The 17,069-nt window shown below is 38.0% G+C and overlaps 1 protein-coding gene across 1 annotated transcript; it reads left to right on the top strand.

The window, feature by feature from the left end:
* Positions 1-1,826: 1,826 nt before the first annotated feature.
* Positions 1,827-14,660, top strand: LOC123848879 (cyclin-A1-like). The gene is given in 4 exon segments (XM_045881749.2): positions 1,827-1,905; positions 13,239-13,481; positions 13,484-13,536; positions 13,647-14,660. Coding segments are annotated over 4 exon segments (1,389 nt in total).
* Positions 14,661-17,069: the final 2,409 nt, after the last annotated feature.

The following is a 17,069-nucleotide window of genomic DNA, read 5'->3' as shown; positions in this document are numbered from 1 at the left end:
ATTTCATTGTATATGTAAACCACAATTTTTTTATCCATTCATTCACAGAAGGACACAGGTCATTTCCATGTTTTAGCTATTGTGAATAATGTTGCAGTGAACATGGAGGTACAGACATTTCTTCAAGATCCTCATTTCATATATATCCTCCTTTGGATATATACACAGAGGTGGGATTGCTAGATCATATAGTAATTCTATTTTTAATTTCTTCTCTTTTTCATAGTGGCCGTACCAGTTTACATTCCCATCAGCAGTGCACAAGGGCTCTCTTTTTTCAACATCCTCATCAGCACTTATTTCCTGTCTTTTTTATTCTAACCATTCTAACAGGTGTGAGGTGATGTTTCATCATGGTTTTGATTTGCATTTCTCTGATGATTAGTGATATTGCACATTTTTTCATGTATGTGTTGGCCATTTGGATGCCTTCTTTGGAAAAATGTCTGTTCAGATCCTCTGCCCAATTTTTAATCGAATTGATTGTTGTTTTGTTTGTTTGTTTGTTTTGCTATTGACTTGTACGAGTTTCTTATTGTTTTGGATATTAACCCCTTATCAGATATATGACTTGCAAATATTTTCTCACACTTCATAGGTTGCCTTTTCACTTTGTTTATTGTTTTTTCTGCTGTGTGTGGCAGCTTAGTTTGATGTGGTCCTACTTGTTCATTTTTTATTTTTGCTTTTGTAGGTTATGCTTTTGATGTTATATCCGAGAAATTGTTGCCAAGACCAATGTCAAGGAGCTTTATCCTTATGTTTTCTTCTGAAAGTTTTAAGGTTTTAGGTCTTATGTTTAAGTCTTTAATTCATTTCAAGTTAATTCTTGTGAATGGTATAAGATCAGGGTCTAATTTCATTCTTCTGCATGATATTCAGTTTTCTCAGCACCATTTTTTGAAGAGACTACCCTTTCCCCATTGTATATTCTTGACTCCTTTATTGTAAACTAACTGATCATACAGGCATAGGTTTATTTCTGTGTTCTCAATTCAGTTCCATTGGTCTATATGTCTATTTTTATGCTGTACCATACTGTTTTGATTATTATAGGTTTGTAGTATAGTTTGAAATCAAAAAGTGTAACGCCTCCTGCTTTGTTCTTCTTTCTTAGGATTCCTTTGGCTATTCAGGATCTTCTGTCATTTCATATGACTTTCAGGATTGTTTTTTCTATATCTGTGAGAAATACCATTGGGATTTTGATAGGGATTGCATTGAATCAAAGGTAGCTTTGGGTCATATGGACATTTTAACAATATTAATTATGCCAATCCATGAGCATGGCTATCTTTCCATTTACTTGTGTCTTCTTCTATTTCTTTCACCAACATCTTGTAGTTTTCAATGTATAGCTCTTTCACTTCCTTGTCTACATTTATTCCTCAGTATTTTATTGCTTTTGATACTACTGTGAATGGGACTGTTTTCTTCCTTTTTTAGATATTTTGTTATAGTATATAGAAATGCAACTAATTTCTATATGTTGATTTTGTATCCTGCATCTTTGAATTCATTGATTAGTTCTAACAGGTTTTTATTGGAATCTTTAGGATTTTTTTCTATATAAGATCATATTATCTGCAAACAAAGATAATTTTACTTCTTTTTAAAAAGTATTTGGATGCTTTACTTCATTGGCCTCTCCATGGGCTGCCTGAGTGTCCTCATGTCATGATAGCTGGGTAACTCCATCAAAGAAAGTGGTCCAAAAGAGGGAGAGATAAAGAGAAAAGGGAGTGGGGGGAGAGGGAGAGTGAGAGAGAGAGGGAGCATATCTAAGATGAAAACCTCAGTTTTTATACCTTAGTCTGGAAAGTGACATGCCGTCACTTCTGCTGGATGCCATTGTTCATAGAGACCAGCCCTGGTACAGTGTTGGTGGGGTGATTACACAAGAGGGTGAGTATAAGCAGGTGGGGCTCCCTGGAGGCTGGGATCCACAGTATGTATGTGAGCCAGAAGTAGCAGGGTATTTGTTTTTTTTCACTATCATCATGCAATTGTCAATGTTTATTTTTCTTTCTCAACTCTTTGATTTCTAGGTTATTAGTCTTTTATAAATAGTACAGACAATTAAAAAAATTTTTTTTCCTTGTTGGTCACAAATATTTCTAACTCCACTTTTCAATTTCAGAATGACCTCAAGGTTTTTCTACAATTTAACCAGCAGATGGAGCATGAAAACCTGACATTTTAATAACTACTTTTCATTAGGTTACATGTAATACAGTCTTATGGTTTTGAAAGTGGCCTTAGCACTGGTTTAATCCTCTTCTACAGATTTAAAAACAGTGTTCAGAGATAGTACTAGAATCCGGGTCTTTGGACTTCCTGCATTTCCCTCTAAACCACCTGCTTCTATTGGAATCACTTGATGTTGACTCCTAAGAGCACTGAACTCAGTTCATTTCTGTTATTCACTCAGCTCCTATTGTGTTGAATTCATGCAGAAAGGAATAAGACAATCTATGTCCTATAAGAGATTACAGTTTGGTTGAAGAGAGAGACAAGTAACGAATAATTTCAATGCAAAATGCAATGATACCTTAGGATTTAGGGCTGTGATGCCTAAGGACCATGTCATGGATATTCAGATAAGGAGATCCTGGGCACACAGTATCTTAAAGAATTAGCAGGAATTATCTAGGGAGAGTAGGGTTTGGGTGATAAAAGGATACTCCTGGAAGAAGGAAAACAGGAGGAAAGATAGAAAGGAGGGAGGTAGGCTGGTGTCTTTGGGAGACAAAGTAGTTCCATATTTCTGGTCTGCAAAAGAAAAATTAAGGCTAGAGTCACTCAAGTTTACTGAATACCGATTGAACTGTCACAATTGGTATGACAGCCAGCCCTATAATGACCTTGGAGTAAATTGGAGACTTTGTTTTTTTGGGGTCAGGCAATCATTCAGTCAGCAAATAATTCTTGAAAACCTGCTATGTGCCAAAAGCACTGTTCTAGGTGCTGAGAATACAGCAATGAATAGCAAAGATGAAATACCTCCCTTACATGGAAGCTGCATACTAAATGAGAGGTTATAGGTCAAGAGACAATGATAAGGCCTTTGAAGAAAAATAGAGCAAGGTAAGGGAGAGAGAGTTTGCTGCACTGGAGGAGGTATAATTTTAAATGAAGTCGTTAGGGTAAGCCTTATTAAGAAGCAAAGACCTAAAGGAGGTGAGTTATGGTTTAACAGATTGGTTGTAGAAGTCTTAGAAGTCATAGAACTCTTTTGAATTATAATGTGAAGAACCAATTATCACAAGTGGAGCAGAAAGAAGGACTATGAATTAGGAATTTCTCAAGAGACTATATATACTATTGATGCAATATATTATACATAAACCTGTATCTTGCAGATACACACTACACAGAGAGTGAGCTTGCCAATACACTGATGGCCAGATGAGGGCCAAAGTCTAATTAATGATCCATGTTTCCTGAAGTTCTTCTTAATGCTACCAAAGTTGTGAAATGGATACTTTGGAATTCCATGCCCATGTTTACCTATTGCTTTGTTGATTCATACTTCAGTTTATTCATCTGACATTTGTGAGTGTTGGTAAGTTCATAGCACTGCACTGGGTGTTCCCCTGTGCATATCCATGGCAAACAAATGGATTAGCTATATTTGGATATATTTCAAGGCAGATTACAAAAAAATATTCAAGACTTTTTACCTCCTTTACCTATGAAGATTGTGTATCATATTAGAAATGAAAAATGTAAAGAAGGGTGTTCCTGAAGCTTAGACCAGTTTGTCCATATATATATATATAAAGATACATTGAGCACCAACTCTATTTTTTCATAGTCCATGAAAGATATGGAAAGATTTTTATTCATGTCTTTGAGGAGCTCACAATATGGGGCAAATCAATAAGTAACCATAATAAAGTTTCACATATTCTCTTTAAATTAATGTTAAAATTAAATTTAGTTTTCTCTTCCTTTCTCCCTCTCAAAACTCCATGAAGGGCAGAGTCCGTGTCTTATTTGTTCATTACTGTGCTTCTAGTTCTTGCTAAATGTCTGGCACAAATATTTGGTGAAGGAATGGTAGACTTTTATCTGAATTATCTTCTTTGTTCATTATCTACTTGAAAACCCCCACATAAATCAGTCTGGGGTGGTTTAGGTAAATCACTGTGTTATGTACTGTGTATATACGCAATCAGATGATAAGGGTGGTAATTGTCCTAATTATTCCAATGCTATTTTTCTTACAATTGTTTAATTTGAGCAGGCTAGGCTTGCTAATTACTTTATATCCAAGTGGAAAATCACTGCAGGACATGCCTCTGCCAAGGTAGGGGGAAGGGGATTGAAAAGCTGGCTTTCAGGGTTCCTCTTTGTCTTATGATTTATGAGTCTTTAACTGACAATCTCCCTTGATATGTAAATACTTGCTCTTTCTATGTTGATAAATCAATTAATTTTATTTGTGTGTTTTATGGTGTAATATACCCTTAAGACACCATATTATATCGACACCATGGGGATAAATTTGGAGAGACTTAGAAAAAGTCTATTTTTTTATGATCTTAGTGGGATTTGCTGCTGATGTGGTAATTTGGAAATCTGATTTTTTTTTGATACATTAAAATGACAAAAAGAGAAAAAGTTCAGTCATCACTGGATCCTTTCTTTCTAATTCCATACTACAATTTGGGAGTCACAAAGGGCTTCAGAGTCGAAAATAACTACTTCTGAATTAACTCATAAGTCACTGACCTGGACTTGAACGTGCATTTTGATTTTTAACGTATTCTTATGGGGATATTATTGTTTAAAGAGGAAATTGGATGTTAAAATACTTTTGTCTTTATAGTTTTTAGAACCAAAAATAGACTTTCATCTTATTAATGAAATAATGAAAAAAGATTTATTTTATTCTTAGGTTTGTCAACTTTTTGCTGAGAAGTGCTTTATATTTTTGTGCATGTATGTGTAAGAGAGAGATAGATTAAAAGATTATCAGGTTATGACAATTATGGGTTAAGTGATGAAATGTCTGCATTTTAGTACTCCTTTATTTTTTCTTCCAACAAATATTTTTTACACTGGATTGCCAAGGCAAGGTAACAGTAACTATCAATGCAAAGATTATTCCCCCGTTTCTGTGTAGTTTTCTGGATGAATGATTTCTGATTTCTCTAAGTAGGCAGGCTTGACTTTTTTTTCTAAGTCATAGTACTGGAATAGTGATGGACTCAGATGTGCTATGAAGTTTTAATAAGTAGAATATCTGTGTTTTCTGAAATGATTTCCAAGTACTTGCTTTGGGATGGAAATTATTTTTACTCTTTAGATGATTTTTACATTGATTTTCTTTGACTGTCCTCTTTAACAATGGCCAGGCAATATTTACTTGGCAATATTTATTTCCTTTACAGAGGAAATAAAACAATAGAATATAATTTTAGCTAGAAAGGATTTTAGAGATCTCTCATTCCTCTGGCTCATTTTATGGAAGAGGATTGTCTTAGTCCGCCTGAGCTGCTACAACAAAATACCATAGCCTTGGGGCCTTAAACAGCAGACATTTATTTCTTACAGTCCTGGAGGCTGAGAAGTTCAAGATGAAGGTGCCAGCTGATTCAGTTTCTGGTAAGGACCCTCTTCCTGGTTTGCAGACAACTTTCTTCTTGCCATGTCCCCACATGCTGGAGGGGGTGAGATCTCTCTCTTCCTCTTCTTCTAAAGCCATAATACCATCATGAGAGTCCCACCCCCATGACCTCATCTAATCCTGATTACCTCCCAAAGGCCCCGTTTCCAAATGCCATCACAATGATGGGGGGTCAACATATAAATTTAGGGGGGGACACGACCATTCGATCCATAGCAAGGATCAGAGAATCAGAAAGGCCAAATGATGTGTTTAAGCTTGTACAGTAAAGTAATGGCTGAAGTAAAACTAGAAGTCATATTTTATTATTCTATATATTTTTTATTATACTCTTAAGTCATTTACTCATACTATAGATTTTCATTTAAACTCACAAGAGCACACTAAGTCAATGAATATCTAATATTTATTCCATCCCCTGATAAAAGGTGCATGTCAATGCTCTAAACTTTTGTTTTGATGGAGAAGTTAGAAGTTGCAAATGTGCTCCTGGAAGTCATCATGATTCCTGCTGTTACATCTGTGGAAACATTTTCTGTTTGGGAGCTGTGACAGACCAGATAGTTCCTCCAGTCCCTTCTCAAAATTTCTCCCCTTAATGATAACAAACTTCAGGAGTAAAGATAGGCATGTCCTGCAGGCAGATGTGTTGATGAGAATACTAGGTAAGAGGGAAAATTGGAGAATTTGTCTTGATTGGCAGGAAATTCAGCCAATTATGTAGCTCCATTAACTGAGGTAGTCTTTTTTTTTTTTTTTAGGTTTTTTTATTTTATTTATTTATTTGAGAGAGAGAAAGAGAGAGAGAGCATGAGAGGGGGGAGGGTCAGAGGGAGAAGCAGACTCCCTGTTGAGCAGGGAGCCCGATGCGGGACTCGATTCTGTGACTCCAGGATCATGACCTGAGCCGAAGGCAGTCGCTCAACCAACTGAGCCACCCAGGCACCCTAACTGAGGTAGTCTTAAGACTGGGCTTTACTACTGAGTAATGAGAGAGACCTTGGAAGATGAGAGACCATCTTGGCTCAACTGGGCTCCCTACTGAATCCAGTCAAGTGAGTGTCTCAGTGACACAATGTTGTGCAGAGTAACTGCCCTGTTTCTTTGTGAGCCTAGTCAACTCACAGAGTCATGGGAAGTAATACATCATTGTTGTTTTAGGTCACTAAGTTTTGAGATGATATGTAATATGGTACTTAGTTTGTGAAAGTTGTGTGTTGGCCACATACATTTACTCTTCTCTGCCTTGGAGTCATCTTTATTTTACTTCATACTTTATTTTACTTCATAGATTGAGCCACTTACTCTCCCAATTCCTGCACTAAGATAGCAGTACATAAACCATCCTCACATGACCACACTGCTCATTCATAAGTGCTCAGCCATTAGCTGCCTCTTTTTCTCTCTTCCCATCACTGCCAAGTGTCTACAGACAATCAGTCTGGAACTTAGACACCTCAGTTGGATCCCAGCCACCTGTGTCATTACCAAGTTGCAACTGTCACATAGAACCAGACTTCTGCCTTGATCTCACACTCCCTAGTCTGCCCCCTTTCACTGTCTTGGACTGCACATTCCTCCCACTATAACCTAGCTGGTGGTTGGAGTACCAGTTTCCTGCCTAGCTCCTAATGGTCTTTGTCCTTAAGAACCATCCTGTTGTCAGCCCCTAACAGTTAGAGGGGAACAGAACAGAAGAGTTTGTCAAATACATGGTTAAACTCTTCAGGATGAGTAACAGTGTTGTAGAGTAGAAAGAATTTGGGCTTTGGAGTCATACCGACCTGGTTTATATGCTAGACTGCCATTTATGAGATTGCGATTTTTTGGCAAATTTCTTGGTCTGTTTAAGATTCCATCTTCTAATTTGTGAAATAGGTATTAAGTCAACACATTGTAGCTGTTGTTAATTTCTGTCATATAACACTGCCCCTGCAGCTCCCTTAGCTCCCCATCTTTGCCTGTGCTGGAAAGACTTCTTTCTCTCTATCAGCACACATTGTAGGTTCCAGCCTGCCTCACACTCAAGCCAGTATTGTATAGATAGAGTTTCCTAAGAAAAACAAGCTACATGATAGTCCACCAAAAAGATAGTTGAAAAGCCATGCTTAATTGATTCCTTTTAGGTCTTCTGCTGGATTTCCTTTAGACTTGGGCTGATTTTCATTAGATCTTGTACACAGGAGCATGTTTTAATTTACATGTCTGCTCTACTATTTCTCATTTTTTCTCCCATAATCTTTTGAGTTAACAGCTTTAATTGAGGTTGCAAGGCAACAATACTCTGTAATTTTGGATTGTTTCTAAATAGGGTGCTAATTGCTTTATAATTTTCCCTTTATACCATTAAGGACCTGTGTGTGTGTGTGTGTGTGTGTGTGTATGTGTATACTTAAGGACTAATCTATTATACAAACTATTAAAACTTGGGGTAAAAAAAACAAATAGAATCTATGATTTTGTAAATGAAACCAACACATTTTGATGCAGTACTATATTCTGCAAGTTGTTTTAATTGTATAGGGGAAGATAAAAGACTTTTGGGAGTGTTTACTTTATTTTAACTCCAGAACTGTATTACTCTTAATGTACTGGACACCCCACTGACTGGGAGTGGTGCAGAAGGAAGGATGCAATATGTAAATACACTAATCAGATCAATGCAAATCATAATAATACATTCCTTTATGGTCTGGGAGACAGCTGTGTAAAAGTGATTTTCATTTTCATAGGTTTGGGTGAAACTCTTTAGCAAATCCTATCTCCTGATTCTGTGATTCTAGCTCTGTTGTGTTTTATTTTGATTATTTTTCCCTTTTGATTTTTGTGGGACTACATATGGTGAAAGTTGGCATTTCAGGCCTCAGTGGCTAGTTTTATTTTCTTCTCTTTGTGTCCAACTGGTTTTGGAACTTTTGTTTCCAATAACAGCTACAAAACCACATGAGCGGAGCTTTTGTGAGGTTTTCTGTGTGACCAAAGTGGGGTTGGTGATGTGACAACTGTCTCAAAGATTTTCTTAGGAAAGAATGGATCATCATCTTTGGAGAAAGGATTTTTTTTTCCCTTTAAAAGATCCAACAAATTATTTCAGTTTACCAAACTTGATGCCATCATTTCGATGTTTTAATCAGGTCAAAACTTCTGGCTACTTGCTTATATGGAAGATATATTAGTACCATTATAAAAGAAAAAATAAAAATCAGATATTCCCATTTCCCTGGGATCTTTTTTTTTTTTTTAATGTTTTATTTATTTATTCATGAGAGTCAGAGAGAGAGAAAGAGAGAGGCAGAGGCAGAGGGAGAAGCAGGCTTCCCGCGGAGCAGGGAGCCCGATGCGGGACTTGATCCAGGACCCTGGGATCATGACCTGAGCCGAAGGCAGACGCTTAACCATCTGAGCCACCCAGGCGCCCCCCATTTCCCTGGAATCTTAACAGAGCTCACAGAAAGAAGGAAGTGTTGCTAATGGGAATTAAAAGAAATCAGAACGTTCTTCTGAGTTATCATAAGTCAAGGGGAAACTAAAAGGTGAGGAAAAAAGAAAAATAACCTTGTTCATCAAAAGTTTAGAATTTTTAGTCATTCAAAATAATGACAAGTAAGGGTTTGAAGCATTGTGAAAGCATTTCAAAGGGAAGGTACAAGTTTAGTGGTGAAATTGCATAATCCCTAAAACTGAATTTTAGAAATAAACTTTTGTTAGATCTTTCCCTCCTAAGTGGAGGAGCCCACAGCAATCTCTAGGGAATAAAGTACCCAGACCTTTTCAGATCACTCTGAAAGGCAGTTTTAGTAAGGTGAGTTGTTCGGGGGTGCCTGGGTGGCTCAGTCGGTTAAGCATCTGCCTTCAGCTCAGGTCATGATCCCAGGGTCCTGGGATTGAGCCCTACATCGGGCTCCCTGCTCAGTGGGGAGTCTGGTTCTCCCTCTCCCTCTGGCCCCGCCCCTGCTCATGTGCTCTCTCTTTCTCTCCTCTCAAATAAATAAAATCTTAAAAAAAAATAAAGTGACATGTTTGGCACAAATCTATAGGTTCCTCTCCTCTCATTTCCTGCGGGAAGGTAAATTAGGAGAGTGTGGGTCTTTCTTGCTGAAACTTTGGAGGAATCCTCTGGGTGTAATTGTTCCTAGAGGTAGAAGAACGGACAGAACAGCCTGACTTAGTTTGCAGAGATCAGATGCTGATAGATAATTCAATCTGCTGAAATAAATGTCCATTGACATCACCACAACTACCTCCTCATGTACATTTCTATCTACATGTCTGCCTGTCATATGGATAAGAAACCAGAAAGTTCTACTTATAACAAATATATTTAGTACTTCTCAAAAACAGATCCCCAAGACACCAAAGAGTAGGCAGGAACGAGGGTACATTGAATGACATCATTAATTGGTAAAGAAGAAATGAGACACAAGACTAAAAAAATACTTTGGAGTTCCAACTCCCACTCAACCTCTTCTGAAGCAATCCACTTCTCTACCTACTGCCACCACCATAGTCCAGGCCAGTGTGAGTTCCAGTCTGGATTATTATGATAGTTTCTGATTGAATTCACTCATGTTCTGCCTGCCCCTACCCCTATCCAATATCTGCACTGTTGCTATTATCCTTCGGCTCAACATCTTTCAACGGCTCTATACTGTCTGTTGGATAAAATCTCCTTGTGGTCTCACAGGCCATTAGGACCTTCCTGATTTATGGGCTCTACCTCACTCCTTAGAGTGCTTAGAGCACTCTCTTTGCTTCGGCTCTAGCTTTTCTGTCTTATCAGTCAGATCTTTTGCATTAAGGTTTTTTTGCCTTTTCTACCTTTTATCTCCTTATTTTTTCCTCTTTCACCTCTTCCCCAGTAGTAGTTCTTATGCCTACAAAACAAAACAGTAAAACACCCCAAAAACCTAAACAAAGAAATAAGATCCTATGGCTAGAGGATTGGTGATGAGAGACTTCTTCTGAGGCCAATATCAAGGTTATGCTTCCATGATGATCATGAGCTGTTTGTCTAATGTTAGGCAGAAGGCTCCCTCACTCAAACATTTTATACTTGGTCTTGGAGAAAGAAAGTTTAAAGCAACTCAACTAGGCAGGAGGAACCATGGATGAGATTCTTTGGAAGCCACCTGAAAGCTCCCTTTAGGATTTCCTTTCACATCAACTGGGTGAGTTTGGCATCTCAGTGAATCCCTGCTCCAACACACGTAATTCAGTTTGAGCAATGGGTGTAGACACCTTACACAACTTCACAAATCAGCGAGGAAGTCTGAATAAATGGCAGAGATGTTTTCCTCTATCACATCCAAAACCCTAAACCTATCTATCACAACTGAACCAGAGATCAGATCTTGTTCATCTTTCTGATCTTCCTGCCTCAGGCTTATTCTTCTTCTGTGAAGCCTTTCTTTTTCTCACTCCTCTGTAGTCTTCTAGCACCTTGCCCATACCCCTCTTAGACAGCAGTCATCACAAGCTATTTGCTGATATGTCTGTCTTTCATAAAAAATCTAACTACTGCAGACAAGCTTCACTGAAGATAAGCTCATAGTAAGAGCCCTTTGAAGAATTTGAGAAAAAATCTGCTGTGAAAGAGAGCTAGTAGACATCATACCTGGGAGAATTAACATCCCAAAATTGAAGACCAAAAAACAATCTTAAGAAAACTACAAATTACATATATTTAAAAATATCAAAGAAATAAAGAATTAAAAATCAGACAAAAGACCAAGCTGCTTGCGAAATCCAAGCAGTTTTGAAGAAGAACCAAATTAAGCTTCTGGATATGAAACTGTAATTGTAAAAAAATAAGTTCAGTGGGTGGGATAAATAGCAGATGAATGTCAATTAAAATGGGAACCAGAGAACTGAAAGATAGAGTTGAGTAAATTGCCCAGAATACAATAGAAAGAGAAATAAAATGGTTTTAAGAAATTATGAAGTGATGTTAAGATATAAAGAAGATAGAATGAAGGGATAGAATCAGGTATTCCAGAAAGAGAAAATAAAAGACATAGGGGGAGACAGTATTCCAGGAGATAATGACTAGGGAGTTTTCAGAATTGAAGAGGGATATGAACCCTCAAATTCAAAAATCATAATGGGTGCCTAACACCAAACCCAAATGAACTCCCAAATACAAACAAACATAAAAATACATAACCACACTAGGATGTATTATGGTGAAACAAACAAACAAACCAAGAAAACCCCCACAACCCAAAAATGAAGTCCAGAGACAAAAAGAGATTTCTTCTAGAGAGGAATATAGTTAGGCTGACAACAGACTTCATATTAATAGTAGTACTACCAATAGACATTGGATGAGACTAAAATCACATATCTAAAAAGTGCTGAGGAAAAGCAACCCTCAATCTAGGATTCTTTTTTTTTTTAAAGATTTTATTTATTTATTTGACAGAGAGAGACACAGCGAGAGAGGGAACACAAGCAGGGGGAGTGGGAGAAGCAGGCTTCCCGCGGAGCAGGGAGCCCGATGTGGGGCTTGATCCCAGGACTCTGGGATCATGACCTGGGCCGAAGGCAGATGCTTAACGACTGAGCCACCCAGGCGCCCCTAGTTGGAGAATTTTAAAAATGAAACTAAAATATTGACAATAATTTGAAATCAGGAGGCAGTGATAAAATCAAGACATTAAAGAAAATGTTCCAGGGACCTTGCATTGATTGGAAGAAGGCATTTGAAATAGAAATATATTATGTAACTCAAAACCAATAGAAAAGGTGGATGAAAGAAAACTGGATGAATCCAGTAAAAGTAATCCATGGAGAAAGATGAAAGTTAATCACGCAAAACAAAATAGATGGTTGATATAAATCCAAAGAGATAGAAGTATAAACAATTAAACCTTCCTGATGATAAATAGAGATGATCAGATCGAGTTAAAAATCAATTGTAAATTCTTTGGTTTGTAAAAGCTGGGAAGTTCCATTAAAGAGGTTGATTGTAAATTAAACAAAAACAACCCTGAAACTTCAGGGCTCCTATTTGGAGATAAAATGTCATGTCATTCGATGGACTCTGAAAAACAAACAGGGTTCTAGAGGGGAGGGGGGTGGGAGGATGGGTTAGCCTGGTGGTGGGTATTGAGGAGGGCACATTCTGCATGGAGCACTGGGTGTTATGCACAATGAGTCATGGAACACTTTATCTAAAACTAATGATGTAATGTATGGGGATTAACATAAGAATAAAAAAAAATGTCATGTCATTTTACCAAGAATAATAATCTCTGCTCCTCCTCCCCCCAAAAATCATGTATCAATTTTCAAATCAAAGGTAGATTATAAACTTTTTTTCACAAATGATATGATTATCTACAAGAAAGCCACAAAGAATCTGAAGATTAACTATTATAAGCATTTAAGTGTTTATATCAATTTGCATTTCCATACATATGCATAAACTGAAAGTGTAATAAGAAGAAGGTAGCATTTACAATAGCGGAAAGAAAAAAAAGTGAAAAAGAAAAAACTAAGATACCTCGGAATAAATCTTTTAACATATGTTCAAGATCTGAATAGAAAAATTATAAGGGGTCCTCAAAAAGATATTGAAGAGTGCATTTGCTAATTGTTTGAGACTTATATAAAGATATAAGCCTGAGAAGAGTGAGGCCCGCTCTGCATTCTGTGGAGACTGAGGGTCTGCATCGCAGCAGCTCCAAGAACAGAGTAGCCCTAGCTCCAGTGCCTCGAGGTCCTGATGCCTGTCAGATGATAACCAGACCCCAGCTCGGTCAGGATCCCCCACAGAGAACAGTGCTGACTGAGAATGGACAGTACAGGAGGACCTGTGGCCAGGGGATCACAACAGTCAGGTGTTTTCTGGATCAGAAAATGTCTTCCCTCCAGCTGGAAAGAAAGTGCTCTCACTCCAGGTGCCAGCCAAGCAAGGGTTTGCTATCTACATGGATGAGATACTGCATGGTCCAGGAGCCAGCTAAGCAAGGATTTGCTATCTACATGGATGAGATACTACATGGTCCAGGTGCCAGCCAAGCAAGGATTTGCTGTCTACCTGGATGAGCCCGAGCAGAGGGACAGAGACAGCTGTACAGGGAAAGAGGAGATGGCATTTGAGGATGTGTATGAGGTAGACACCAGCACACTCAAGTCAGACCTTCACTTCCTGCCGGATTTTAACACAGTTTCCCCAATGGTGGTAGATTCATCTCTCCATTCCCAGTCTGAAGATGCATCAGATTTTGGTACAGATGTGTTAAATGTGACTGAATATGCTGAAGGAATTCATCAGTACCTTAGAGAAGCTGAAATAAGACACAAGCCCAAAGCACACTACATGAGGAAGCAACCAGACATCACAGAAGGCATGCGAACGATTCTGGTGGACTGGCTCGTTGAGGTCGGCGAAGAGTGTAAGCTTCGAGCAGAGACTCTCTACCTGGCTCTCATCTTCCTGGACAGGTTACTTTCATGCGTGTCTATTCTGAGAGGGAAATTGCAGGTTGTAGGCACAGCAGCGATTCTTCTGGCTTCTCAATATGAAGAAATATATCCACCTGAAGTAGACAAGTTTGTCTACATAATTGATGATACTTACCCAAAACGCCAACTGCTAAGAATGGAACATCTGCTCCTGAAAATCCTGGCTTTTGATCTCACAGTGCCAACCACCAACCAGTTTCTCCTTCAGTACTTAAGGAGACAAGGAGTGTGCGCCAGAACTGAGAATCTGGCCAAGTATGTAGCAGAACTGAGTCTTCTTGAAGCTGACCCATTCTTGAAATATCTTCCTTCACCGATAGCTGCAGTAGCTTATTGCCTGGCCAGCTATACTGTGAACACCCACTTCTGGCCAGAAACCCTTGCTGCATTTACAGGCTATTCATTAAATGAAATTGTGCCTTGCCTGAGCGAGCTGCATAAAGCATGCCTTAATATATCCCATCGATCACAGCAAGCAATTAGGGAGAATTATAAGACTTCAAAGTACATGCACGTGTCTCTGATGGAACCACCTGCAGTTTTCTCTCTGCAGTAAGTTTCCTACAGAAGCACTTTCAGAACTTCACCTCCAGATCAACTGAATTCATCTTAACTTTTATAGGTTTCTGCAGGTTGGGTCAACTAGTGTTGCTACAAGATAGATGCCATATTTTTAAAAATGCAAATGTGGTTAGGTCCTCTTAGACATTAGTAACTTGTAATATCATCTAACATTTTTTAAAGAATAAACAAACAACTTGCCTTGTGAAAAAAAAAGATAGTGAAGAAAACCCAAGTAAATGGAGAGATACATTGTCTTAGTTCATTTGGGCTGCTATGACAGAATAGACTGGGTAGCTTACCCATAGATGAGTAGCTTATAAATAGAAATTTATTTCTCACAGCTTTGGAGGCCGTGAGTCCAAGATCAAAGTGCCAGCATTGTTGTATTCTGGTGAGGATCTTCTTCCCGGTTCACCTTCTCATTGTATCCTTACATGGTGGAAGAGGCTAAGGACCTCTGTGGGGTCTCTTTTATGAGTAACTAATCCCATTTATGAGTGTTCCATCCTTATGACTTATGCACCAACCAAAGGCCCCACCTCCTAATGCTGTCATCCTTGGGAGTTAGGATTTCAACATATGAATTTTTTTGCAGGGGAACAAATTTTCAGGCCATAATATACATGATATTCATGAGTAGAGACTCAATTATCAGAAATTATCAGAACAATGTCACTTGTTTCCCCTTCAATCTTTTACGTAGAACCATAAGAAATTGTCATCTTTGTAGGTCAGAACAATTTAATTTCAATGTCAAAAGGTTTAAATTAATATATAGATGCAATTGTAATTCAAATAAAATAAGTTTTTATAGAACTTTGCAATTTAATTCTATAATTTGTATGGAAGAACAAAGGCTCAGGAATAGTCAAGACAGTGCTGAAGTAGTACAGCAAGGTAAGAGGACTTCAATCAGGTGCCATAACTTATTATCCAGTAATAGTAACTAAGATAGTGTAGCACTGGCCAGGAAGAAACAATTAACCAGTTGAACAGAATAGGGAGTTCCTAAAGGATCCCATCCCGGTATTGCCCATATGGAACAGGTTTTATCACAGATCACTGAGCAATGGTAGACTGTTCAATAAATGGTGATGGGATAATCCAAAAATGTGTTAACAATGAGAACTCAAATCGGCAGACAATACTAAGCTCTTCTAAAGTAAGAAGAAATGCTGATCTAAGGAAATTACAGGAAGATTTTTCATGGCCATTGATGTAAAAGTGGCAGATGAGTTTCAGTGTTTCGGATCTGCCTATCCCATGGCGCAGAAGCTGCCCTTTGGTGTCCAAGTCTGGTTCAGGTGGAGGTAAATTCTGTCTTTTTTTCTGAACCCTCTTTCTTAAACTTTTTGTGAGCTGCAGGTACAGTTGGAAGGTAGGGATACAAACAGGTGGCAAAACACATGATAAGGTTTTGATAGACTCAAGGAATCAATCACCTTTGGTTAAACACACTTATTCAGGATTCAGCTCAGAATATTCTGTGCCCATAACATGCCAGCCCATCCCTCCTGTCCTTTAGCACAGGACTAAATGGAGGTTCGCATTTATTAGTGAAAATCAGATGTTTTTTAAAAAGTTAATCTGGTGCAACAAATATCATACTAAAGAATTCCCAAGGCAAATAAAATATTTTATTATTACTCACTCTCTTGAAATAAATGTTAAATGATAAAGTTGAGCTCATCCAAATGATGTTCTTTGAAATCTTAAATTAGCTCATTGATAAAACTGCTTTTGCTGAGTAACATGGTAAAGACTCTGCTATCTATTTGGGTATCGTAAAAGGATGAACGAGTATATTGAAATATTACACTGTTAGCAATGTAAATGAGTTAGCTAAAAATAATTTAAAAGCATTTGACAAAAATTAGAGTGCACAGAGACATTATTACCATGAATCTAACAACGGCCAATGAACAGCTCGAAGCAAGAAGTGAAAGAACCTTCTCTATTTCCAAAAAGGAATTTGTATCAATTATCCCATGTGCAGCCTCCTAGGTGTCCACGTACCTGGACTCTGCATCCACAGTTTAGATGTGAAATTAGTACTCCAAAAATTGTTATAATCGAGGTGATTACATCTCAAGCTAAATATAATCCTCCAACCAAACAACTCATTGAAGAGCATGCAGCAGAATTAAGATTTCAAATTTACTACAAGTCCCAGAAGTTTACATCTCTCAAATAAATGCATTCCATGCAAAAGCAAACAAAATATCTTTTCAACATAAGAAATCCTTTGAGTTTCAAAAACTCCACCAAAGCCAAGTAAGTACTTCATCATGCAAATCAACGATTTTCAGGAAGGCCAGTCAGCAGCATGCGTGGATGATACTGAGAAAAGCAGAGATTGTTTTCATTTTCTCGGCAGGACGGATTCCCTATGCCACAGATT

This window comes from Mirounga angustirostris, unplaced genomic scaffold (genome assembly GCF_029215605.1).
Source record: "Mirounga angustirostris isolate CCGP_5_RB_7025 unplaced genomic scaffold, mMirAng1.0.hap1 SCAF_2, whole genome shotgun sequence".
Taxonomy (NCBI): Eukaryota; Metazoa; Chordata; class Mammalia; order Carnivora; family Phocidae; genus Mirounga; species Mirounga angustirostris.
This window is presented reverse-complemented; position numbering and strand designations above follow the sequence as displayed.